The sequence below is a fragment of the Spermophilus citellus genome (genome assembly GCF_964194105.1).
Source record: "Spermophilus citellus genome assembly, chromosome: 6".
NCBI lineage: Eukaryota > Metazoa > Chordata > Mammalia > Rodentia > Sciuridae > Spermophilus > Spermophilus citellus.
In genome coordinates this window covers 7847294-7871476 of record NC_138187.1, presented here as the reverse complement: position 1 = coordinate 7871476, position 24183 = coordinate 7847294, and the positions used below count along the sequence as shown (strand labels likewise).

Sequence of the window (24183 nt, the reverse complement as noted above, 5' to 3'; positions counted from 1 at the left end):
GACCCCACATCCACATGACTTAGTAACCACATTCTCAGCTGCTGTTACAGCATGACCAAACTCAGATTGACTTACAAAATAATTAACTCTGTAATCTACAGGAATATGTTTAGAGTTCAGTGTTATCCAAGGAGGATGAGTTTCTACAGTCTAAGTCAACAAACTACCAGGAGGATGGTAGGCAACAGCACCCTCAGTGAGCTGCACTGGGTGGTTGAGCAACCTTAAACAGAAGCACATGAAAGCTGCTACCTTTGCCTGCAGGGATGACTCCAGAGCTAGCATCCCATGCTCTGTCCTTCATGGATACAATGGTGTCTTTCAGGAACCACATAAAAATACTCCTCCCCAAGTAACACATACACATTGGGTAAACCAACGCCTGGGCAAACCACAGATGTGAAAGACTGTGGTATAGAGCACAGTCCACATATACCAGGTGATAACCATCTGGTCTTTCAGACATTGAGCAAGTCTCCTCAAAGCTCTTTTCCTGGACATGGATGGAAAATGAGGGCAATATCCCATGTCCCACCTAACTATTGTAGAAGTTGAATGAGGTGCTACAAGGTGAGTGGTATTATTCTTGCCATACCTGAAGTCCATGGGCTTTGAGTTAACCACTTCAGAGGGGCAGCCTGGCCTGGCACAGTGGCCACACTGTAATCCCAGTGGCTTAGGAGGCTGAGGCAGGAGGATTGTAAGTTCGAAGGCAGCCTCAGCAACTTAGCAAGGTCCTAAGCAACTCAGAGAGACCCTGTCTCTATATAAAATATATAATAGAGCAGGGGACATGGCTCAGTGGTTAAGCGCCCCTGGGTTCAATCCCTGGTACCAGGGGAACAACAAAAAAAGGGCATAGCCTGGGCTCCCGCAACCGTCCCCACATATGCCCAGAAGTATCAGAAAACTTTCCATTTCCCTCACCAAAGTGCAAACTGTCCTATGATGATAAAAAGTGACATGAAATAGTTTAGCTGCCCCAGAACCAAGATGACAGCTGTTTCAGTCTTGCTAACCAAGAAAGAAAGGGCAGAGTAGGCAGGAGAATCCAGACCCCAGCTCCTCAACATGGCAGGCAGTCAGGTGCCCCAGGACCCTGCTTTCCCACCTACCTTCATCACCTCATCAGCTTCGCCCTCAGGTGTCACCATGAACAGGAACAACAGAAGGTTCTCTGTGACCACTGCCAGTGCCTCCCTCTTCTCAATGTAGAACAGCATCTGGATGGAGCTGTCTGTGGATGCCACCTGGGAGGTCTTGCCTTTCTCATCCACGTAGTGAACTGTCCCTAGGGACAGAGGTGAGTCACTATGCTGGGACTTCTGATGAGTCTATTTCCACGACCCTCATGAGCAGCCATTTCTATCTACTTAAGAATATTTCAAAATAAAACAACTTCAATATAAGAATTTAAAATAAAGCATTTGTACATAATCTTGTGGCTACCATCTCAGAAAGTCTCCGTACTACTGGTTCAAGCCTATCTAGATCAGGACTGTCCTTGGTCCTCTGCTGAATCAGGTCTGCTTGAGCTGGGCTGTCAATCTTCTTCACCACTCTCTTGGGGTATTTTTAGCATCTGCATTGCTGATCCCTCTGATTCTGCAGGCTCCTAAATCTTTTATCATCTTGTTCACTATCTTGAGATGCACCTGCATCCTCTAAACCAAGGCCCTAAATGACGACCCTTCTCCCTGTCCTTCCAGGCCTGCAGTGCTGATGTGCTGTCTGCTGTCTTACTGGGCGCTGGTCTCATCCTCCTCAATTCTTTCTGTCAGCTAAACCACAGTGCCCCCTTTTCCCCACCTGGACTTCCCCTGCTCTGGCCCTGCCATGGCTTCTGCACCAACACTGGCCAGCTTATCCATGTGCCTCTTCTCCTCTGTTCCCTCTTGGGTATCTGAGCTTGGTGGGAGAGGTCCCTTGAGAGCACACAGGGCTCTCTGGCTCAGTTTTGCTGAGAGCATTCTTATCCTCCTGGTCTCTTACCTCACTCCAAATAGATGACTTGGGTTCTCACTGCACTAAAGAGTTCAAGGTCATCTAGGCTAATGGTAACAATGACTAGTATTGAGAGACACGTGTATGGTAGGCTTGATGTTATGCACTGTTACAGGTAATCATGAGATAAAAATTAATGTAATCACCATCTGCCATTCAGGGAAGTAGAGGTCCATGGAATAACACAGCTCCTGGTGGACAGGTGGGAATCTGCATCCCTCCAGAGATAGGCTCTTTCTGAGCTTGGCAGGCTTCCACTTCCAAGTGACCAGCATATATTTCCCTTGATGTGCCTTGTCCCACTCCACTTCTAGACTCTTCTTCCTGAGGGACCCTTACCCTCATGCACCCCCTCAGGTATCCCCTCCCTGCCATCTCACTGTGCTGTGCCCACTCAGATGTCCCTTCTAAGACTTCTTTGATTTCCCCTCTCCATCAGCTCCATCTCTTTACCTTCTAAGTTTACAAACCCCACAGTCCTGTCCACAGCCACCTGCCCTCTTATTCACATCATGGTCAGGCTATTTGGTGAAATTAATTAACATATTCCCTCCCCCTCAAATCAGTCAACCTGTGTATCTCTCATCTCCTGGGCCTCTTCCAACAACAAAAACAGGTGTGACTCTCAGACTCTTTCCCCTTTAGGCTTCAGTCTTGGCTGAGATGGCTATATCCTTGCTCACACTGAGGAGGAGTTGTATTGGAATCAATAGATGGTGCTTAACACTGACCACCCATGAGGTCTGGCTGTGGCTGCCAGACGGAAGCAAAGCCCAGCTCTGTTCTGGTCAGGCCTCACCCTAGCTCCTAGCAAGGTGCTTGGTAACTATGTAGACTGAATAACAGACAGCATTTAAAAACCACAATAGTATTTTCAAAACCAATGCCTCTGGTGCTGTGCAGAAACTGTTGATTAAAAGCTTATGAAAACCCTTCAACACAAATTAAGCTTGTTTTATCTCTTCCAGAACAGAGCAGTGTTCTCAGAGAATCAACTGGTGCAATGCAGCGCCCCAAGACAGGTGTGCCCACCTTTCATTATTTCACCCCAAAGTACCACCATCAGCTTACAATCCTTGCCAGACACCCCTAAAACATTGAATCCTAGAATTACAATTGCAGTTTCTCACCATCCATCAGACTGACAAAGAACGACAGGCCCTCTTGAGACCCCATCTTCAGGAAACTTCCAAAGCCGCTTTTTCTCCAGTTAAACATGTCCAAGGCTTTCTCATCACCACTCACTGCTGCCTTTGCCAACTGAACCAGGTCCCTAAAGGCAGACATAACAGGGCGATCAGGAATCCTGCAGTAACAGACACTCAGGGTCAGGAGCCACACACTCACCCAGGAGGAAGACAAGGTCTAGTAGGAGCCTCACACTTACTCGCCGGGTGGGGGGAGCCGGAAAATGCAATGAGTGAGGTGCTTTCCATATTCCTGCTTCAGCAAGGGCGTGCCTTGTACTCGACCCCTTTGATCCAACCTCCAGAGGAGCAGGACACCAAGCTGCAAAAGGCCAACAGCACGTGCACGAAACTGTCTTGAAAAGTGACCGGCAGATGGCAGAGCAGAACACAGGCAAGTTCCTCACCCAAAGAAATTACAAAACCACTGTATGGGCTCCAAGAAAATTTCAAACTATTCAAGTGTTTAAAGAAGCAGAAACTTTTCTCTGCATCTTCTCCTGACTCACTCCAGAGCTACCAACTGAAATATGTTCAGTTTTTACAAATAACAATTTTGGAGTAGATTGAGTTATTCCAAGACCACACAGATAATGTAAAAAATCCCCACATATGACATCCAGACACCCCTATTATTAGTACAGCACATTTCACAGAATTAATGAATAAATACCATTATGTTGCTATTAACTAACACCCATACTTTAGATCTCCGAAGCTTTCCCTATTGCTTTTTTTTTAAAGCTCGCCTAGGATCCCATAATGTTTGGTCCTCACATCTCCTCTTGGAGTGAGTTTCTCAGACATTCCTTGCTGGTTGATGACCCTGTCATTCAGGTATGGCACAGGATGCCCCTCTGCTGGGATCCGTCTTAGGTTTCCCTATGACTAGATGGGGGCTGTGGGTTTTGGGGGAGTGCCCTCATATCACACACAGTCAACAGGGCTCATAACCATGGGAGCTAACCTCAGCAGCCTGGGGGAGGTAGTATGTCCACCTCATGCAGCCCACACTCAAGGGGTGGAGAGCCATGTTTTGCCTTCTTAAGGCAGAGTGTCTCCACAAATTATTTGGGATTCTTCAACATGGGGTTTGTTTCTGCTCTACCATTTAATCACAAATCTACATCAGCATGGACTCAAGGATATTTTCCTACTTTGGATTGCTTATTTTTTGCTCAAACTGGTCTAGATTTAACCACTAGGAGCTTTTCCAGTTGGGTCCTGTGTCCCTTTGACAGGTCCGTATCATGGAGCGGTTAGAAGTACTTCTTGACTTTCTGGCACTCCAAGATTCTCTGGGTTCATTTTCCTGTTCCAGCCCTAGAATTAGTCATTTCTCCAAAAAGCCCTCACTCCTTTTATTGAGAATGGCATTAGAAACAAAGATCTGGTGAGGTATGATTTATGTTCAATTTTGAAATTATCAATTATCAGATCAATGGCACAGGCAGGTGCTAGACAAGTCTAAGTGTGCAAGGAGACGACAATCAGAATTTGTCCAGGTGGATGTGGTACCTGGAGGGTTCAAGCCAAGCTCTGCCAAATGGAGGTACTCCATTTGCACTTTCACTTCAATGCCCAGCACCCCGCCCAAGGGGTTTCCCAGCTCAAGGCAAGTAGATATTTTAACAGGTGCCAACTCTTCTCCCCACCCTCCTTTCAATCAGTACCAACTCCAACATCCCCAAATGCTGGCTGACATCACCTTTATTGTAGAAAGAACAGGATTTTCAAATCAAGTCAGCTTTAAAAGCAGCTTAAGCTCTGCAAGATCTAAAACAGTGTGTGACATGAGTATACAAATAATATGAACAGTACCTATTATCAAAGTGATTATTCTTGACTGATAGTTTTATGAAAAAGAAAAAGACTACTGGTTTCATCTATAATTTTTTAAAATTGTAGATAAACATAATACATTTATTTATTTATATGTGGTGCTTAGGATCGAACTGAGTGCTTCGCACATGCTAAGCAAACGCTCTACTACTGAGCCACAGCCACAGCCCTTGTTAATAATTCTTAAAAAAAAAAAAAAAAAAAAGTTATGGGCTGGGATTGTGGCTCAGTGGTAGAGCGCTCGCCTAGCACGGGCAGGACCCAGATTCGATCCTCAGCACCACATAAAAATAAAGGCATTGTGTTGTGTCCATCTACACCTAAAAAATAAATATTAAAAAACAAAAACAAAACAAAACAAACAAAAAAAAGTCAAAAGAATAATGCTTGCACAGTGAGGAAACAATGCAGGAAAGGAGAGAAACAAAAATGCTCCTTCTCTTGCACCAAGCCCCCTCTACAGAGCGGAGCACTAAGGTGCTTGATGCATCCCATGTAGCATCTTCCAAGATGCTCATCTGCACTGTTCTTCATGTAATCTTCCCATAACTGACTTTACAGATCTTTCTCTCATGCTCTATTTTTGTGGTAAAAGGGACTGAACCCAGAGTCTTGTGCATGCTGGGCAATTCCTCTACCACTGAGTTACACTTCTGGCTCTTTTAAATTTTAAGACAGGGTGTCGCCAAGTTGTTCGGGCTGAACTCAAATTTGTGATCCTCTTGCCTCAGTCTCCTGAGTAGCAGGGATTCAGGCATGTGGCACTGCACCTGGCTAGAGACTTTTCTTTATTAGTGTAATCATCTCCTGGCTGACAGTGTGACCAGGTTCCTAAACATGATTAGAATCACAGCATTTTGGATTTCCAGGCTGCAGCTTTGGGGAAAAAAAAAATTGTTGCATGCCAACACCTGGAGCACCTGTATCTAAGCTATGTGAGCAGGACTAGGGACTCCTGGGTAACTGAGGAGCATGTCCTTGGAAATAAGGGACTCCTGAGTATCATAAAAGTGACAGTATCTGGGACATTCACTCCATCTCTATGAATACAATTTTCTGAAGTTCATTTAAAACATTACAGACATACCTTTGCCATAGAATGAGATCTAAAGAATGAAAATTTCAAGCCTTGCTTCAAATATAAAATAAAACTTCCAATTACATCCAACAATATCAGTTGAATTTAGGGAATTATACTTCAAATAATTTGGTCTTTTACTATCCTTCATCACGTCTGTAAGAGTATAGTGGGGGATGTAGACGACTATGCACTTACCCTGTCCCCAGACACAAGGCAGCTCCCACTGGTGCTCCACCTGAGAATGGTGATATCTGCAGTGTGTGTTGGGGGCACTGCATGCTGCTCCTTGTCCTGCTTGTTAAACACAGTCACTTCTCCAGTTTCCCAGCCAATAGCCAGAATTGGCCGTGTTGGGTGCCAGCACAGGGAAGTGACCTGGAAGGACCTCTCAACATGAGTGTCTGGCACATGCTCACCCTATGTAGGAGAAGAGGTAAAATTCCATATTGTGGATAGTGGCAGTTACTTCAGGAATTTCTGCCTGATTCATGGCAATGATATCAATTAAAAGATCTATTAAGGAAATGTTACCTTGCCTCTGGCTGAGCTAATCCAGCAGAAGATAACCAGCATTATGACACAATGGTGAGCTAATTAAGGAGTGTGGCTGCAAATTCACGATGCTGCCTGATGCCAGCGAGCACTCCCTGATAAAGACTGGCTTCCAATAATACTACCTCCAAAAATGGGCAGGTCAGGGCTATTTCCTCAAGATTCTTCAGCAAATTTCAGACACTAGTACCTGAGAGGTCAAGGGTGTTTTGGGAATAGTACTAGCAGTGATGTACCATGTTTACTCTCATTCTCCCAAGAGTACAATGGTTCTCCAAAGGCTCCGTGACATGTAATAAGGTCACTGCTTTGACAGTTAATGGAATGTACATCTTATATCCTTATTTTTTTATTTTCTAAGAAGTGTAGGGTATAAATATGTATATTCTCAGTTCTGCTGGGCTTACCAGCAATCTCCAGTTACACCTGAAATGTATGAATATGAATTGGTCATGGCCCAATAAATTTTTATTTTGAGATTCTAAAATTTTTCTTGTGCCACTTGGAAACACTAGAAGTATACTTTATGAACTAGTTTTGCAATAATACATTTGAATTTTCTAAATCTAAAAATCTCATCTAAAATTGTTATAATCACTTAGGAATTTAGCCATATTTATTTTTCAAGAAAAATTACAATATACACTTGGCACCAGGGATGAACTGACCAGTAAAGCAGGTGTGGCCCTTGTAAAGCTTCCTGTGTGTGTAGAGGGGCTCAGGAAAGACGGTGCAAGCTTCAGAGGAGCTGGGTGGGTGTGCACATGCCTTGAGGATGAGGCCACCAAGTCACTACCATCTTAAGTATCAACACCTGAACTGAGCAGAAGAATAAGTGAAGTTCTGCACTGCAAATAGCAGTGGGTGCAGTGCTGGAATGTTGCAGACTTTGGCAGGTTTTGGAGTATGGAAGAGTGTGATGTGAGATACAGACGGAGCCTTGGCCTTGGGGGCACTGGAGCGAGATAAGGGAATTCCATGCTTATCCTAAGAGTGAAGCAGGGTGGGGAGGTAGAAGTGAGGAGTGATGGCTTACAATTCCACCATGGGGGAACATAGTGGGGTAGGCCCATGAGGACTCAGCAGCTTGAGTTGAGAGAGTTGTACTGCTCTTCAGGAAAGAGGGGACAGGAGCTTGGATGAGGGAAGAGTCAACAGAGTGAGAAACCACAGATGTGTCAGAGGATCTGGGGGTAAAACTGGAAGAATCAGGCAACAAATTACAAGGCAGGGAAATGGCAAGTCTTTCCCAAGTCTCTGTTCTGGGCATCAGGACCAGGACAGGTATATTTCATAGGTGCCAACAGTCAGCTTTTGCAGGGAGATGTGAGGCGGAAAAAAGTAGGGGTACAAGAAAATTTCAGTTAAGTTTTGGATTTGTGTAGGTTTAGGTTTCTTTTTAAAACACCCAAGAGATGCATGAAAGAAGTTGACTTCTATCTCCATCAACAGCTTGAGAGGCCTTCTGTACAGGAGAGGTGTTTGCAAGTCACCCATTGAGATGGAAACTGAAGCAACCAGGGAGGCCAAGATCATAGGAGGAGGAAGACAGATAGGTCCAGGCCTTAAATAAGCTCTGGGGAATGGCACTGCTGGGAAAAGGAAAAAGAGCAAAGTCCACTGAGGCAGCTTTGGAAGAAAGTCCCATGCTCTCTGGCCTGTTGTTTAGAAGGCTTCATGGGCATGCATAAGCTGGGTGAACACCCCAAACACTCAGAGGGTGTTGCACAGAAGTCACTGGTGATGGTAGCTGGGTGAAGTTATAGTGGTGAGAGAACCTGTAGAAAGCTGGGGAATGCCTGGGAGGGAAACTCAAATTTTCTTTGTGATGTAGGAAGTGTGTTGTGTACTGAAAGTGGTGGTGGGAGTTCTAAGAGTTTGAGGAGCTTGTACAACTTTCATTATTGTTGAATTGTGTGCCTTAAAAGACAGTTTTGAGTTCTAACCCCTAGTATCTTTGATATGCCCCTTTTGGAAATATGATCTCTGCAGATATCAGCAAATTAAGATGAAGTCACTGGGTGGGCCCTAATCAAATATGACTGGTGTCCTTTCACGAGGAGAAGCGGGACTGGGGATGTAACTCAGTGGTAGAGTACTTATCCAGTTTGCACAAGGGCCTGGGTTAAAATAAAGTAATAAGAGAAGGTAAATAACACATTGAGTAGAAGGCCATATGACACCAGCAGGAGAAACTAGACTCTAAAAGCTAAGGGACACCATAGACTTCTGGCAACAACAGAAGCCAAGGCAAGGACATGGAACAGATTTCAGAAAGTACAACCCTGCCAACACCTTGATTTTAGACTTCTGGCCTACAGAGAGCAAGAAAGAATTTCTATTGGTTTTTTTTGTACCAAGGTTTGAACCCAGCGATGCTTAATCACTGAGCCATATCCCCAAGATGCCCCCCTGCCCCCGCCCCACTTTTTTTTTTTTTTTAAATTTAGAGACAACTTAGTAAGTTGCTTAGACGGCTTTGAACTTTCGATGCTTCTGCCTGAGCCTCACGAGTTGCTGGGATTATAAGTTTGCATCACTATGCCCAGCTTCTAGCGTTTTAAGTCACTCAGTTTGTGGTTATTTGTTATGACAGCCACAGGAAACTACTATGGTTTCAAACAGCTAGATAAAAGAGTCAAAGAGGAAGCTTATGAGTGGTCAGGAGTCAAGACAATGCTAGAGGCCCATAGCCATGAATTGAAGTAGTCTTAAGTTTTCCTAAATACGTCAACAAACCTAAGTGGCAGGGGTAAACGAACTGCCACATACTAGGGTATTTATAATCTTATGAATCTAGACCTCAGGGAGAACTGATAAGGATAAAGCTAGAACAGCGCTCGTGTAGTCACACATACAAGTGTATTCAAAAATAAAAGAAAAATAAGGCAGGATCTACTAAAATCAGAATTGTTGCTTCTGATTGCTCACCTGTTCCAGATAGATATCCACAACACCCCCTGAGGTTGTACTCAGGGAGGCGACCCCCAAGATCGGATGAACAGGGTGCCAACTGATGTGGGAAGGGGACCCAACTGCTTCTGGGGCTTTGATTCGATGGTCAAAGTAGAGGGCCATGATGAAACACAGATCTGGCTGGGCTGAAACCTACAAGGGGGAAAAATTAACTAAGAACAACTATAGAATTATGAAAGGGAAGCAAACATGTAATCTTAAAGGCATTTGGCAACTTAAAAAATGCTCCTTTGGACTGATGCAGGCAATTTTACTTGGAAGAGATTTCTGATAGAGAAAAAATACAAAATTAGAAGTAAAGAACCCTAACCCTGGAGTGACCACGATATGATGGAAAAGAAAAACACTTGTGGCCATCAAAGAAAAAATGAAAGAATGAAAGCCAGCCAGCACTGAGGCCTGCATCATCATTTTAACAAGGTTTTAGCATAACGATTACCTGTATAATTTTAAAAGTTACTAAGGTAAACTCAAGGAGGCAGATGCTAACAACAGTTACTTAATTGCAACCTATTAACCACCTCAGTTTGAAACAAGTTCTTACATTTATTGACTAAAAGTAGCTCCCAGTATCTAGGATATATAATTAGCAAATGCATAACTTTGGGCCAAAGGAGAAACAAGTCACTTATTGTAACCAATTGACTCTCCTCAGCTACAGGGTCCGTCTTCAAGGGCCTGAGGGCTCCATTACACCAACTTTTGGGCAAGAATCCGCCAAGGGTCACGTGGTAACAAAGCAAGAGAAGCATTACTCCTGGATACCACTGTGCAAGGAGAGCTAGGATGGGCTTGCGTCGACTTTCACCGTGGGCACCCTTACACTGTCACCCTGTAGGGGAGCTCAGGGTCACTGGCTGCGTCTAAAGGACATATTGAAAAAGTCACGCAGGAGAGTTTGATACAATGCAGTCTACTCAGACCACAGGGATCATTTTAGGACGCTCGACGGTTGCCAAAGCACAAGAAGCTTTTGAGTTCTTGCACTCCTGTCTACGCGGATGGCACTGCCCACTCCCCACCGCGTCGGTCCAGAGCGACCCACATCATAACGCATGGCCAGCTAGGGCCCTGGGACCGTGCCCGGAGGTGACAGTCCGTGCCAAGGCTCTCCAGTTTCCACGGGGTCGCGGGGTAGGGCGCGGATGGGGCTCAGCAGGCCCACCTCGACTCAGGCCCGGCCCGCTTGCCGGGCTCCATCACTCACCTGACCGTAGCCTCTGCGCCGTCCGCGTTGTCAGGACAACGCCGCGCCTGGGAGGCGGAAGCGGCAGAGGAAGAGCTACTCACCACCGAGGCCGCCCAAAGCGCGCGAGTGGCGGAAAGAGCCGAAGGCGGTCGGCAGCACTCGGCGCACCTCCCCGCGGCGGCTCAGTCACGGAGGCACAGCGCCAGCCAGCTGCGGCCGCTCAGGGATGGAGGGGGCGATTGGGACAATGCCGACCTCGGGCAGACAGCGTGCTGTTCCGTGGCTCTCTGCGGGTTCCGCTGCGTCACCTCAGAAGGAAGGGCGCGGGGCCAGCGCTTCCCCGCGACAGGCCATGGCCCACGCCGTTCCCGCTTGTGGGACGCATCCAGTACGTCAGTGCCGCGCGACGCCTCCAGGAGCCTGGGGCCGTGCGCACCCCAGCGGCGCCTGGCCTGCAGACAGACGGTGCCGTCGAAAGCGGACGCAGCAGTAGCAGTGTCCGCTCCGGAGAACGGGTGGAATTCCGAGAGGCGTGGAGTGCGCACGTATGCAGGGGACCGTTCGTTTTTTAAGCCCCACTTTGGTAGATACTGGAGTTTCAAAAACGTTCCTTCATCACTACGGTGAAGGAAAGTGACCACCAGCTCTGAGCTCCTAACCTTGCAGGTCCTAGCTGGGGTTCGCGCGCGATTCAAGACGCAGCGCTGAGGCAGCGTTTTCTTCTCACGCATCCGTCAACACGGCCGCGGCCAATCACTACTAGGTCGTTGACCCTATTGGCTGTCGTTCCGCCAATCGGAGGCAACGCACGGCCCGCACAAGCGCGAGGCCGGCGTCACAACACGCCTCGCGTCTCGGGTCCGCCCTCAGAGCCCTTGCGTGCGAGTGCGCCCGCCCGCTTCTGGCCTATGGTAGAGCTGCTGGGGGGGCGCGCCCGCCAGAAAGCTTCGGCGTGCTCGCCCCCGCGCGCGACGCCCGCCCCGCCCCGTCGCCGTCTCCGCGTCGTCGGCGGCCGCCGTAACCGGAACTGTGTTGAGCGCGGCGGGCCGGGCCTCGGAGGCCGAGCGGCGGCAGCAGCGGCGCCCGCAGCCCCGTCAGCCGCGGAGCGGACCTGCGGGGCCAGCGCCGCTCGGCGACCGTGTCCGACGCGCGGCTCCCAGCCCCGCGCCGCGGTCTAGCCGCTGCCGGCGCTGCCGGGCCCGGCCCATTCTGTTGACGCTCGCGGAGGCCCGGGGAGCCGGGGAACCAAGCTGCCGCGAGGCGTGGATGACGAAGGTGACGGCTGGCTGCGTTCGGAGGCCTCAGAGCTCGGGAACCGCGCGGTGCGGACGCAACTCGCCCCTCGGGGAGGCGAGCCTCTCAACTTCGAGATGGGACAAAGGGTGTGGGCCGGACCGGGCCCTCCGTGCCGGTGCCTGCCTCCGTCAGGAAATGATGGAGTTCGGGGACTGGCGCGCGACTGGTGCACGCCACCGGGGCTGGCGTGCGGTACTTAGCAGAGGGGGAAGGACTGCCCCGAGAGTGGGCGGCCGGCATCCCGGCCCACCGGGAAGCCTTGGTTACTTGGGGTTGGGCCAGGTGGAAATGGGCAGATTGAGGACGAGGGGCGAGGTGCCTTGTGCCCTGGAGTCCTTTAGTTTGGGTACGTGTCTGGCATAGTTCTGTTCCGTGGCAGCGTTTTTAAAGGTTGGTTGCATTAGATGAGAACTGCTGCACACCGTTTTGGGAGAGATAACTTCACAGTAGCGTGTTGTTGCAAGTTTTGCCAGTGTCTATGTATTTCTGAGGCCCTGTGCAGCATTTTGTTGAACGCCGTGTCCACGCATGTGGAGGGACACAGTCCGGACCTTGTCTGCGCTGAAGATGCTGGCATGCACCTGATTTTTTTAGTTTATTTCATGTGGCTGTGCTTTCTGGGCTGCAGACAGTTTTAGTTGTTGCATTTAAGAAAAATTTACATTTGTGCAGGTAGCAGTTAATGCAGAAATTTTATTAATTGTCGGAAATACAGTTTACTCAATTCTCCCCTACCGATTCTTGCAACTGGACCCGGACATAACTGTGCTGTCACTTTCCCCGGGTGCCCCCAACCTGTTCCACGCAACGGGCTCCATTGTTGCAAAAGCGTTTTGGTCGGCAAAACCCAGGAGCATTGAGCCTCTCTTGCCTGGAGAGAGGGTTCCCTCCCGTAGCTTGTCACCCTGCGGCCAGCTTCGGGCGGGCGGCGACCTTGGGTCGCAGAGCTTCCCTCGCAGGCTGGCGCTCGGTTATTGCGTGGCCTCGGACCTGGGCGGTTGCGGGCAGGTGCGCGCCCGAGCCCCGCGCGGGGAGGGCGGCGGCGGGCCGGGGCGCGGGGCGGCGGCCGGGCGGCGGGCGGGCTGAACAACAGCGGCCGCCATGTTGCGGCCCGGCGGTAAACTTGCGCCTGGCGCCGCCTCACCGCGCCTCGCCCTCTCCCCGCTGCAGGATGACAGTGAAGCTGGGCGACGCCGGCAGCGGGGAGGAAGGCCTCAAGAAGCTGGGCAAGAGGGCTGCGGATGAGGAGTCGCTGGAGGGCGAGGCGCCTGGCGGCGACGCGGCGGAGGACGGCAGTGGCACAAAGAGGGCCGAGCCCAGCCCGCGGGCCGACGGCCCCGCGCCCCCCGGAGCGCCGCCTGCGCCCTGCCCTCCGCAGGGCAGCCCGCAAGACCAGCACCACTTCCTCCGGTCCAGCGTGCGGCCGCAGAGCAAAAGGCCCCGGAAAGACGCGGCGGGCTGCGGCGCCAGTGTCTCCGGGCCCCGCGGGAGAGGTAGGCGGGCGTGGGCCGCGGTGCGGGAGGACCTGGGCTGGTGGGACACAGGTTAGAGAGGGAACTCCTTGTCTGTTTTCTGGACATCAGGTGGGAGTGCAACAAAGATCTGGCTTTTCAGACTCCCTTGGGTGGCTGATAAGGGTTGGCCTCCGTTCAGGTGCTCTGGACTTGAAGGGGCCTGAAGGTTCTGATGGCCCATAGGGTTTGAACTGAGGCCAGCTTGGCGCCACTGGAAGGATCCTCCACTGCCCTAGGGTCAGGGTCAGGGTCAGGATTAGGGACTGACCTCAAGAGTTAGCTCTTGTGTTTGTCCTTGTGTTGCCAGGGGTTGAGAATATTAATGCTTTGCTAGGGCCCCACTAAGTAATACAGCAAATGTTATTTTTGTCCTCCATGTATCCATACTTCTTGGGTGTCTGCTTTTATCTGTATTTTAGCTTTGTGTTTTTTCTTAAAATTTCCAGGCGAATTGCTTTTATTTTTTGTTTCAGAACAAGTTTGTTGCATTCTTTATAAGTAGCAAATGTGAGTTTCCAGTGGGGGGAAAAGACTTTCACTTAGTTCCTTGGGGAAGATTAATTTTAGTTTATTAAATAGACTGGTAGTCTTAAAAAGAAAATATTTCAAGAGCTAACAGGTTACTTCTTTGGTAGATCTGTCTCAAATGTGTTCCATGAAATTCACTCATTCAGTACCGAAGAGCACAGGCTTTGGGATTCATGACCTTACTAATTGATAAAGAAATTTGACGTCAGCATATACTAATTTTAAGGTGTAAGTATAAGGTAACATTGTATGTTTCAGAAATTAAAACTTGCCTCAGACAAGTTTATTTTGGTATGAGAACTGCTGGTTTGTTAGGAAAACATTAGTTTGCTTTACTGGCACTGTTTGTTTTGTAAAAAGCAGCTTCCGGTTGCTGCTTATAAGCTCACCTCCATTCCTCTGGTCTGAACCTAGCTCATGTAAGCTCCTTGGGAGCCTTTGTGGTAGTGATAGTTTCAGAAGTTCTGGACCTGGAGTCCCTCTGGAGTCCATAGTCCCCATCTCCTTGGCCCTCAGATCTTTTTTTACATATTTATTTATTTATTTATTTATTTATTTATTTATTAGTTTTCGGTGGACACAACATCTTTGTTTGTATGTGGTGCTGAGGGTCGAACCTGGGCCGCACGCATGCCATGCGAGTGCACGACCGCTTGAGCCACATCCCCAGCCTGACCCTTAGATCTTGCTCCCCTCATTTAACCTCTCAGATTTGCCTTTCCATCAGAGAAGTGTCTGTGCTTTGAGAGAATGAATAGTAGTGATGGCTTGCCCTCTGGAAGTGGCTGCTGGGATGAAATGTAGGGCATGAGAGCACTGACTTCCTGGCTTCCCACACATGAGGTTATAGGGCTCTGAGACCTCCAGTCCAGATGGAGTTGTCCAGGTAGCAGAGTGATGAAAGGAGGTTTGCTTTTGTGTTTGCAGCTGAGTGGCTTGCCCAGATTGGTGCTTCTGTTTCTGATTCTTGTCCCAGTGTGGGACTTAAAGCTGAGAATAACTTTTCATTCTGTTTTTAAAGTTGTAAAATGCAAAGTAAAGCCCTGGTATAACAGTGCCCTCAGGAGAGGGAAGTTTGTCTCCTTCACCTTCAGAGCTGCTCATCCATCTTCCTGCCTGGGCTGCTGAGGCCTCTTCTGGGCTGCCAGCATCTCACAGTCCCCAGGGCCATTTGGATGTACTTCACCACACCCTGAATCTTCCCCATTGCCTTCATCAGCTGTGCAAGAAGTCAGGTGTGACTGAGTTTTTTTCTCCAAATAATAATAGACTCTTCCATTGACTTCCATGAAAAATTTTTTTCTAGTATGATTCCAGATTCATTTTGAATTGATAGACATGGTAGCTAACACTTAGTACCTGTGTGTAGAGCATCTGGCATTCCTAACTTACTTTTGGTTGAGTATAGAAACTGAAGTTTGTTGTTGAAATCTGTGTTCAACCTGTTTAGTAAACTGCAAACCAGAAATGGGTGGATTTGCTTAACTTCTCTAGCTCTGCCACACTGCCAGAATGACCAGAGAATGTATTTGAGATTAAAATCCAGAGTTTGAGAGACTGTCTATAGAACCCAAGTTCAGAGACATCATCCGCGATGCCTTTCCCTATTGGCCAGTTCATGACCTGGCTGACCCTGTGCAAACTAGCCCATCTCTCAGAACCTCAATTCCTTTGTCTATAAGTGGGGATAATTAAGTGTCTCTATACCCCATGGACTGCTTCCAGTTTCTAGGTGGTTTCAAAAGATGTCTTTTGAAGTGTCTCACCTGTGGTAATCAGCTTTAGAGACACTGACACCATACTGAAAAGAGGTTTGAACCAGCAGTTGGGACCGGGCTTCCATCCTGGAGTTGCTACATGGCTGCTGATTGAAACCTCTTTCCAGTATGGCACCAGTCTTCTAAGACTCTCTGCTTGCATGGCTGAGGGGAAGCTGTTCACTGTGCCTGAAGGCCAGGTTCCTTTTAACACAAGTCAGTAGAGCTTGTGGCAAAGAGCTTACCATAATGTTTAGAGAGGAAGGAGACAACTGTGCAACAACATCTTGGATTCCGTGTGTTCTTAAGAGAGTATTTCAGGAGATTAATTTGCTGAAATCAGCATCCATCTGTGTCTGGTGGGCCTTTGCCTAGCCTGAACCCCCAGGAGAATGCTGCCCTTCTCTGTGCAGATAGGTGGTCGTGTGTGGAAGGTGCAGACTCTTCTTGGCTCTGCTCTGGTCACTCTCCTTAGCTTTTCATTAGGACCTGTGCCTTGTCCGGGCTGAGGCATAGTAGTGCTGGCTGAGAAGTCTTGGCTCTGTGCTCTCAGGAGGAAAGAGACTTCAGATTATCACAAGACCACAGGCTAAGTGTCCAGTCTCTGAACTTAGATGCAGTGAGGACTGCCTGGAACCTGCTAGGCCATGCTTGGGCAGTTACATTGAGCTGTGTTGAATGCCTTCAGACCTGTGTAGGAGAACAAGAGAAAAAAAGGAGGACTTGTCTTGTCCCATTCACAGCCAACCCTCTCCTACCTGTGTGACATTAAGGACAGTGCATGTGGTCCAACTCTGTGACCAGACCCACCTGTGCTCGGTGGGTTATGAGAACTGAGGCCCAGGCCACTTTTAGAGACTGGTGCTGACAGAGGAAAATGTCACACAGAGATTCTCATCAGAGCTCATCTTTAGAGCTTGGAGGATGTCCCAGAGGCTGGTGACCCTGGACTGAGCTTTTCAGGCACAACTGAAGCACATGAATGACATATGCAAAGACTGGTGCTACGAGGAGCATTGGGAGGGTTGTGTCTGTTGGTCAAGCCTCTGTCACGTGGAGTCAGGCGGCAACCTTGTGTGTGGATGACTACTGGACTGCACCAGTAGAAGGCATTCAAATTTACCATCAAGGTGACACTCACTGGGAATTGGCTTGCTTGAACCATTTCCTGTGTGACTTGGTAGAGATGATCTTCCCTTAGCCACATCTGGGCCCCTGAAAGTAAAGGTGCTTGAACCAGCGCCTGACGAGAATGTCCTATGCTGGGAAAGGCACTGAACCCCAGGGAGACCACTTTGGACCTTCTGCCTCAACCGGGTGTGTTGTAAACCGAGGTAGCCATGGTGGCCTTAGTGGTTTGATGTCAGGATTGGTCTCAGACTTGGTTTTTGCTGCTTGATGACCTTGAGACTGATGTTTTGGTAGCCTCAGTCTCCCTGTTTCTGAAATGGGGACAGTGACTGCACACTGTGGAAATGAGGTGAAGCTGTGCTTTTGCATATCTCGAAGGTGCTGTGAAAATACACATTGTGTTGTTCCCACGTTTGTAGCTCTGTGAAGGGTCCTTGCCTTCTCATGCTGCAGACAAAGGCCATGGGACAATTCCCTGTGCTGGAGTTGGGAGCAGATCAGCCTGAAGACATTCTTCCATGAGGTGATCCTGAAAATGCCTTTCTGAGAGAATGGACCAAGTGAACCAGAGTCTTGTGGGCCACCAGGACAGTCATTGTGTTCCTCATGCTGCTCTGGATTGTAGTTTCCAGTTTAATATGGATTGCAATGACGTCCTCTGTATCTTACCTAAGTTACAAGATTTATTTTTATTTTTTTAAGCAGTAGAAAACTTCCAAAGTTCTAAGTCCTGCCATTCATTAGCCAGGTGACTTTGGTTGAGTCACTTAATTTCTTGATTTTCTCATCTTTCAAAAGTGAGAGGGGACCTCAAGGTCAAGTTTCCTCTCCTTTCAAACTGAGTCCAGTAGCCTTATGTGTGAAGAAGCAGCCCACTGACTGACGTGTGTTATGGTGGCCCCAAGAAGAACAGGGTGGTGCATGCTGTCAGTGTGGAGGTGTCCAGCAGCATAGCATAGGAAGATGCCCTGGGCTCAGGCTTAGCTCTCGCTGCCTGTTGACCTTGGGTCTTTCATGTGTAGTAGCTCAGTTTCCCTGTTTCTAAACTGTGAGGATGAGTCGGAGCTGAGCTTTGTGTGGTTTGAAGGTGCTATTACAGCACGAGTTCTATTCTTCCCAGGCCTGTTGGGTACCAAGCAGGGGTATGGCTTCTCCATCTGTGCCTCAGCTTTTCCAGTTCAGGTGAAAGAGTGATTTTTGTCTTCCTAGGGTAGTATGAGGGCGTTGGAGAAAGAGGGCATGGGTGACGGGAGAAGTGAAGGTGAAACTGTGGTGTTCCTTGTCTAGAGCTAGAGTCGGAGGCCTAGGCCACATGGCTGTGTCCCTCAAGTGCAGGTTCTAGAGAGTGGGCTATGGAAGAGATGATTGGTTGGAAGGCCAAAGAGTTGGCTGTTGGAACTGGGGAGACATAAGCTAGCGCAATAGAAGCCAGGTGGCAGTGGAGCAGCTGGAGAATTGTGGTCCTGCCTTGGGCTGAGAGGAAAGGGTGCAGTCCGTGGTGGAGGGTCTCAGGACCTGATTTATGCTGATGTGGGCCTAGTGAGGAGTAGAGAAGACCTCAGGAGGCCACTGCAGCTGGGGTACCCAGAGGTCCCTTATCTGTCTGCACTGGCCCAGGAGCTATCATTGAACATTTGCTGTGTGAGGCCTGTGCCAGGCTTGGGTCTGGGGACCTAAACATCATTCTTGGTTTCAGAGAGCTTGCTGCTGGGGGAGCCTGTTTCCTTCAGATTTCTTTCACTTTTTTCTTTTGAGGTGCTGGGAGCTGAGCAGGAGTGCTCTACCACTGAACTATATCTGCAGCCCTTTCTTTTTCTTTCTTTCTTTTTTTTAGACAAGGTCTCACTGAGGTGCCCAGGCTGCAAGCCTCCAGCCTCCAGCCTCAACCTCCTGAGCAGCAAACTGTTGCTGGAAACCAGGGTGGTACCAGCACCATGGTCACCCATGGAGCATGCTCTCAGGCCCTGGCACATACTCCACCCTGGAGAAAGAGCTCTGCCCACTCAGTCTTGACTTCACCTTGTCTCCTACATTTCTGCTGCTACCCTCCTCTTTGGCTTGCTCTTCCCCCTTTGATTACGTCTTAAGCTTCCCTTTATGCTTCTTTCAGATCCTTCTGGGCTGAGGGCAGCTTCTCCCAGGTGGTCGCCATTGTATTCTACCAGAGTGTCTCTGGTCCTGCTTCCTGTTTTTTATTCTGCTTGAGTTAAGAAAGTTGTGTTCTCTCTAGAGTTCTGGGGTGAACCAGGTACCTTGTTTTCTTCTCTGAAGTGTGATTCTGTTCTAGTTCTGTAGAGTTTTTGAGGTTTAGCATAAGGAATACTGGGTGTTAGAAATGATTGCTTGAGGTGAATTGCTTTCTCATTTTAATGTTCATGTCACTTTAATTTTCTACACTGTAGAAGGATCACTCTTGGGACATCAGAAGGAAAGACCTAGCATCTCAAGTGGCCAGGGGCTTGTGGGAGAGTGGCGTGTTGCCTCAGAGCTGCTCTTACTGGTGTATCTTGGCTTCACATCCTCCAATGGGATTTGTCCTTCTCTGCCTCTGAGGTTCCTTCCAGCTCAGGTACTTCCCCTGTTTCCTTTACTTTTCACTCTCCTTGTCTTGATGGCCAGCACTTACCCAGCGGTCTCATGAAGTCGAGTTGAGAGATGGTGATTATGGGATTCCAGAGGCTGAGTTTTCTGCTTTCAGGCATGCCCAGTGTCAGCATGGACTTGCGGATGTTAATCCAAGCAGCAATTTAGGGCTGGATAGCAAGCCCTGTTGTTGGGGAAAAGAGCTCAGTGAGTGTTCCTCAGAAACTGGAAATGTCTGTGAGGCCTTCTGTTGTGTGTGTGCAGAGGTGAACAGATAGCCTTGCTCAAATGGCTGTACATGAGGATTTCAGTCTCTATGTGAACCAGATCTTCTGGTATTTCAAAGCTGTTTCAAATTCACCTGTGACTTGTCCTGAAGTCTGCAACAAAAGCAGCCCCAACCTCCTGGAAAGTACCTCAGGAGATGCCAGCTTTGTCAGGTTTGGTTTGGTAAAGAACAGGGCTCTGCGGGGACCTGGGCCCACCTGATAGTACAAGGGATGCCTTAACTGTTTCCCATGGACACACAGAGTGGAAAGCAGGCTTTGAGCTTATCTTTAATCATATAACTGTAACATTTCGTTGCAGCATTGTCCAGAGTACTTTGCATGGTGACAGAGTGGCTATGAGCCACATTTGGCCAATGACCACTGGAAATGTGGTGTGATGGTGGAGTTGAGTTTCTTTTTTCTTTTTTTTTTCCTGTGGTACTGACAGTAGAACCAGGAGTGCTTTACCTCTGAGCTTCATCCCCTGCTTTTTTTTTTTTTTTTATACAGGGTCTCACTAAGTTGCTGAGGCTGGCCTAATACTCGTGATGCTCCTGCCTCTGCCCTGAGTAGCTGGGTTAGAGGCATGCACCACCATGCCCTGCTGGACTTTGCTTTTTAATTAATCATTGTTTAAATAGCCTCTTGTGGTGGACCGTGCACCTCTGATATACCACAACTTTCTACCTATCTGATTACGTTGTCACACAAAGTTAACTCATCAAAGCTAGTGAACCTTTTCCAATGGGAGGATCAAACACGTTCCGTGTAACTGAAGAACATTTTCTCTGTGTAAAACATATTCTTCCTTCTGATAGCTAAGCCATGGCCTGTTTTCAAATACTGTTTGAAATATGGATGTTTCTTGATGTATAATGGATTTACATCCAATAAAATCATCCTAAGTTAAAAATATCATAGCTTAAAGCACATTTCATAAGCCTTTAGATTGTCCTGGCCCAGCAGTACAGCCCACTGTGGATAGTCTGTTTTACCTCCTGGTCATGTGACTGACCAGGGGTGGCAGCTCTGTGCCACTGCCCAGCATCAGGGGTGTCATGCTCATGTCCCCAGCCTGGGAATTGAAAATTGGTTTCACAGTTTCACACTGTCACGAAGTTAGAATGCTTGGACCAAGCCATCTCGGGACTATCTGCAGTGACAGCCCACACTTGCACAGGCTGGACCTGCTGCCACAGAGGGGTGAATCCACCTTCTGTGTCCTCCCAGGCAGCCTCTGCACCTGTCACTCATGTTCTGTGCAGAGATAGTCTTTGCAAGCAAGGCTTTGTAGATTTATGGGCTTGTAGTTTCTCATTTCTCTTACCTTTCATTTCTTCTGTGAAGCTGCTTCTCCACCTCGCTGTGAAGGAAGACCTGGGGGCAGAGCGGAAGAGAAGTGAGTGCCTGAGTCTCTAGCCTATCTTCCCCGGGCCCACTAGAAGTGGAAATGCCCCCAGTTATTTTGTTAGGAATGCATTAAAACAATCATCTACAAATGTTTGGCTTTTGTTTTTTAAAGCACTTTTACTTCTGTGATATTATTTCCATTCTCATGAGGTTATTTCCATTCTCATGAGGTTATTTCCAAGTTGGCAGGTTTTTCAGGATTTTATGGTCCCATAGTCCTATAAAAGAAACTGGTATCATGGATGTACTGTGAATTCCCATTTCCTCCAAGAGGATGCACTCAGGTGGGCAGGAGAATTGGGTCAGGTCACAAAAGCTCTTTTTCTGTGGCCTCAAAGGGTGTGGCCTCCCAGTCCCCTGAGGCTTCATCGTGCTCCTTTTGAAGAAGTCTGTGGAAGTTAGGGAAGGGACTGATGCCCTATAACTTGCAAGATCGGTGGGCATTCTTCAGAGTCTAGAGATGGTGTGGTAGTGGGTCAAGGACAGAGCCTTAAGATGGCATCCCCTCAGTCATTGAATGTTCCTGTTCTAAAATACTGATCACATCTGAAAGGAGGTGGTGTCACATGTTAATATCCTCTTGTACTTGAAATTTAGCCTTTTTATTGAAACAGATGGGAAGTGTATTTCAGCCCACACCTCATTTGAACAAGGGACACTGTGAAATGCATGTAACGTGTGGCTTTGTGGAGTGGACAGATCTGCCTTTTATGTGGATGGAACACCAGATGCCGTGGCATCACTGTGCTGTTTAAACAGTCGACACTAACTTTCTTTCCTCTTCATAAGACGTTTTAAAGAGTCAGTCAGGTTGGGCTTCTGTCATTCCAGACATGATGTGTCCCAGGTGCCTGGGGTCACTGGCTGAGTAGCTGGAGTAGGATGGCTGCAGGGTGGGCCCCAGCCCTCCCCACCTGTCTGCCTGCCTTTTCTGGCCCTCCAGTTTTCTGGAACAGGTCACTGTATGGTCCTCTTTCTCCAAGGAGCTGACAGTAACGGGTCAACCTCTGGAAACGGGTCTGGTGTTGCCCCTGCTGCCCCTGCAGGGGGCTCGCGCTCCTCTTCCCGGAACTTAGGGTCCTCAGGGGCTGAAAAGGAGGAAGGCAAGAAGGTCCGGCGACAGTGGGAGTCATGGAGCACAGAGGATAAGAACACCTTCTTCGAGGGATTGTATGAGGTGAGTGAGTTGGGGGTGGGTTCTCCTGGAATCTTGGTCCTTTTATGTGTGATGTAGAAGCTGGTACTGGGAGGGGCTGTGAGGAAGTGTTGCTTATGCTGACTCCTGTCTTTCCTGGTTGTCTCTCCTTGTTTCACGGATGCATTCTAGTCTCCAGGCCTTTCCTTGGCTGCAGAGTTGGCTGACTTGTGTGTTCCCTGAGTAAGGAGGGGCCAGGGGATACCTGTAGCAGCTAAATGCCATAAGATGTTGCACTAATCTGAAACCAAATGGGAGGTCCTGCAAACAGAAAAGCCACTGCCTAGATCTGCTGCCCAGGAAGTGGCCATGCTCCCTACTGGCTTTCTCACTGGTGTTTTTTTCCCCCCGCTCCCAGTACTGGAGATTAAACCCAAGGTGTTCTACCATTAAGCTACATCCCAACCCTTTTTTTAAAATTTTATTTTGAGACAGGGTCTTGCTAAGTTGCCCAGGCTGGCCTTGAACTTGCGATCCTCCTGCCTCAGCCTCCTGAGTAACTGTGATTACAGGTGTGTGCCACTGTGCCCAGCTGGGTTTTTTTTTTTTTTTAATTTTGTAGTTATCATGGATATACTTTCTTATTAATATGAAATGCATTTTTCATGGTGTTTCATGTTTCCTTTGCTTGGTTGAAATTTTTTTTACTTTTAAGTTTTGTTTTCTTTTTGTGATGCTGAGAATTGAACCAAGGGCCTAAGGGCCTTATGCATGTTAGGCAAGTGCTCTACCACTGAGCTACATTTGCAGTCCCGGTTTTTGGTGTTTATTTGTTTGTTTGTTTGTTTGTTTTTTGTTACCAGGGATTGAACTCAGGGGCGCTCGACCCTGGGCCACCTCCCAGCCCTATTTTATATTTTATTTGGAGAGAGGGTCTCACTGAGCTGCTTAGCACCTTGCTTTTGCTGAGGCTGGCTTTGAACTCGCAATCCTCCTGCCTCAGCCTCCTGAGCAGCTGGGATTATAGCCATGCGCCACTGCACCTGTCGGTTTGTTTTTTTAAATGCCTATAAATATTCTACTTCAAGTGTGGCCTGAATCCACATTACCCATTGTAGTGAATAAAATTTTATTGATGCACAATTGTGTCCATTCTTTCATGCTATGTGCAGCTGGCTTTGATCTAGTGACAGAATTGAGTAGTTGCAGAAGATACCAAGTGTCCCATGAGCCTGACCAAGGCCTGTACTTCCTGACCGTTTTTGTATTGTGAATTATTGAGGGTGCTTCCAGATTCTGTTGTTACAGACAGTGCTACAGTGAGCATCTTTTTGCATGTTCCTTATTTTGGACAACAAATTTGGCATGTGGAATCAGGATCAACAATCCTCATCCTTTTAATGGCTAATTCATGGGGGTAATGGGAAAGCCTGGGATACAGAAATTCACCAAAGGCATGAGACTTTGGAATTTAAACCAGTGTTTACAGAGTGATTGGAAAAGGAGACGCTCTCAAACGTGGGCAGCAAACTTGGTTGACTGTTCCTGTGGCTGGTAACTGCTCTCTCCTGGGGCTGATGGCTGCCGTGCCCATCCCAGTGGGCAGACGATGTGCAGTGTGGTGTGACTCAGCTGTCCATGGAAAGAAGGAAGTGTTGCACACAAGGCATTTTTTTGGTAAATGTGAAATAATTTGAACAAATATAAGTGTTCTTTTTAAGAGTGTTAG

General features: G+C 48.2%; 2 protein-coding genes across 9 annotated transcripts in view; one reads left to right on the top strand and one right to left on the bottom strand.

The window, feature by feature from the left end:
- Positions 1-11689, bottom strand: part of IFT140 (intraflagellar transport 140) — a 75802-nt gene extending 64113 nt beyond the window's left edge. The window contains exons 1-6 of the mRNA XM_081298535.1: positions 10850-11689; positions 9598-9774; positions 6310-6531; positions 3392-3513; positions 3135-3277; positions 1116-1291 (exon numbers count right to left, since the gene is read on the bottom strand). Coding sequence (XP_081154661.1) covers positions 1116-1291; positions 3135-3277; positions 3392-3513; positions 6310-6531; positions 9598-9744 — 810 coding nt within the window. The 5' untranslated portion in view covers positions 9745-9774; positions 10850-11689. The remainder of the gene's footprint in view (positions 1-1115; positions 1292-3134; positions 3278-3391; positions 3514-6309; positions 6532-9597; positions 9775-10849) is intronic.
- Positions 11690-11831: 142 nt separating this feature from the next.
- The window catches only part of CRAMP1 (cramped chromatin regulator homolog 1), a 60238-nt gene continuing 47886 nt past the window's right edge, over positions 11832-24183 (top strand). For 2 of the 8 annotated variants that reach the window (XM_081298521.1, XM_081298516.1), the window contains exons 1-3: positions 11832-12153; positions 13298-13620; positions 22303-22496. In XM_081298521.1, the coding sequence (XP_081154647.1) occupies positions 12098-12153; positions 13298-13620; positions 22303-22496 (573 nt within the window). In that variant the 5' untranslated portion in view covers positions 11832-12097. Of the gene's footprint in view, positions 12154-12999; positions 13621-21256; positions 21309-22302; positions 22497-23007; positions 23027-24183 lie in introns of those variants that run through there. The other 6 variants (XM_081298518.1, XM_081298520.1, XM_081298517.1 and 3 more) reach the window with 6 other exon arrangements.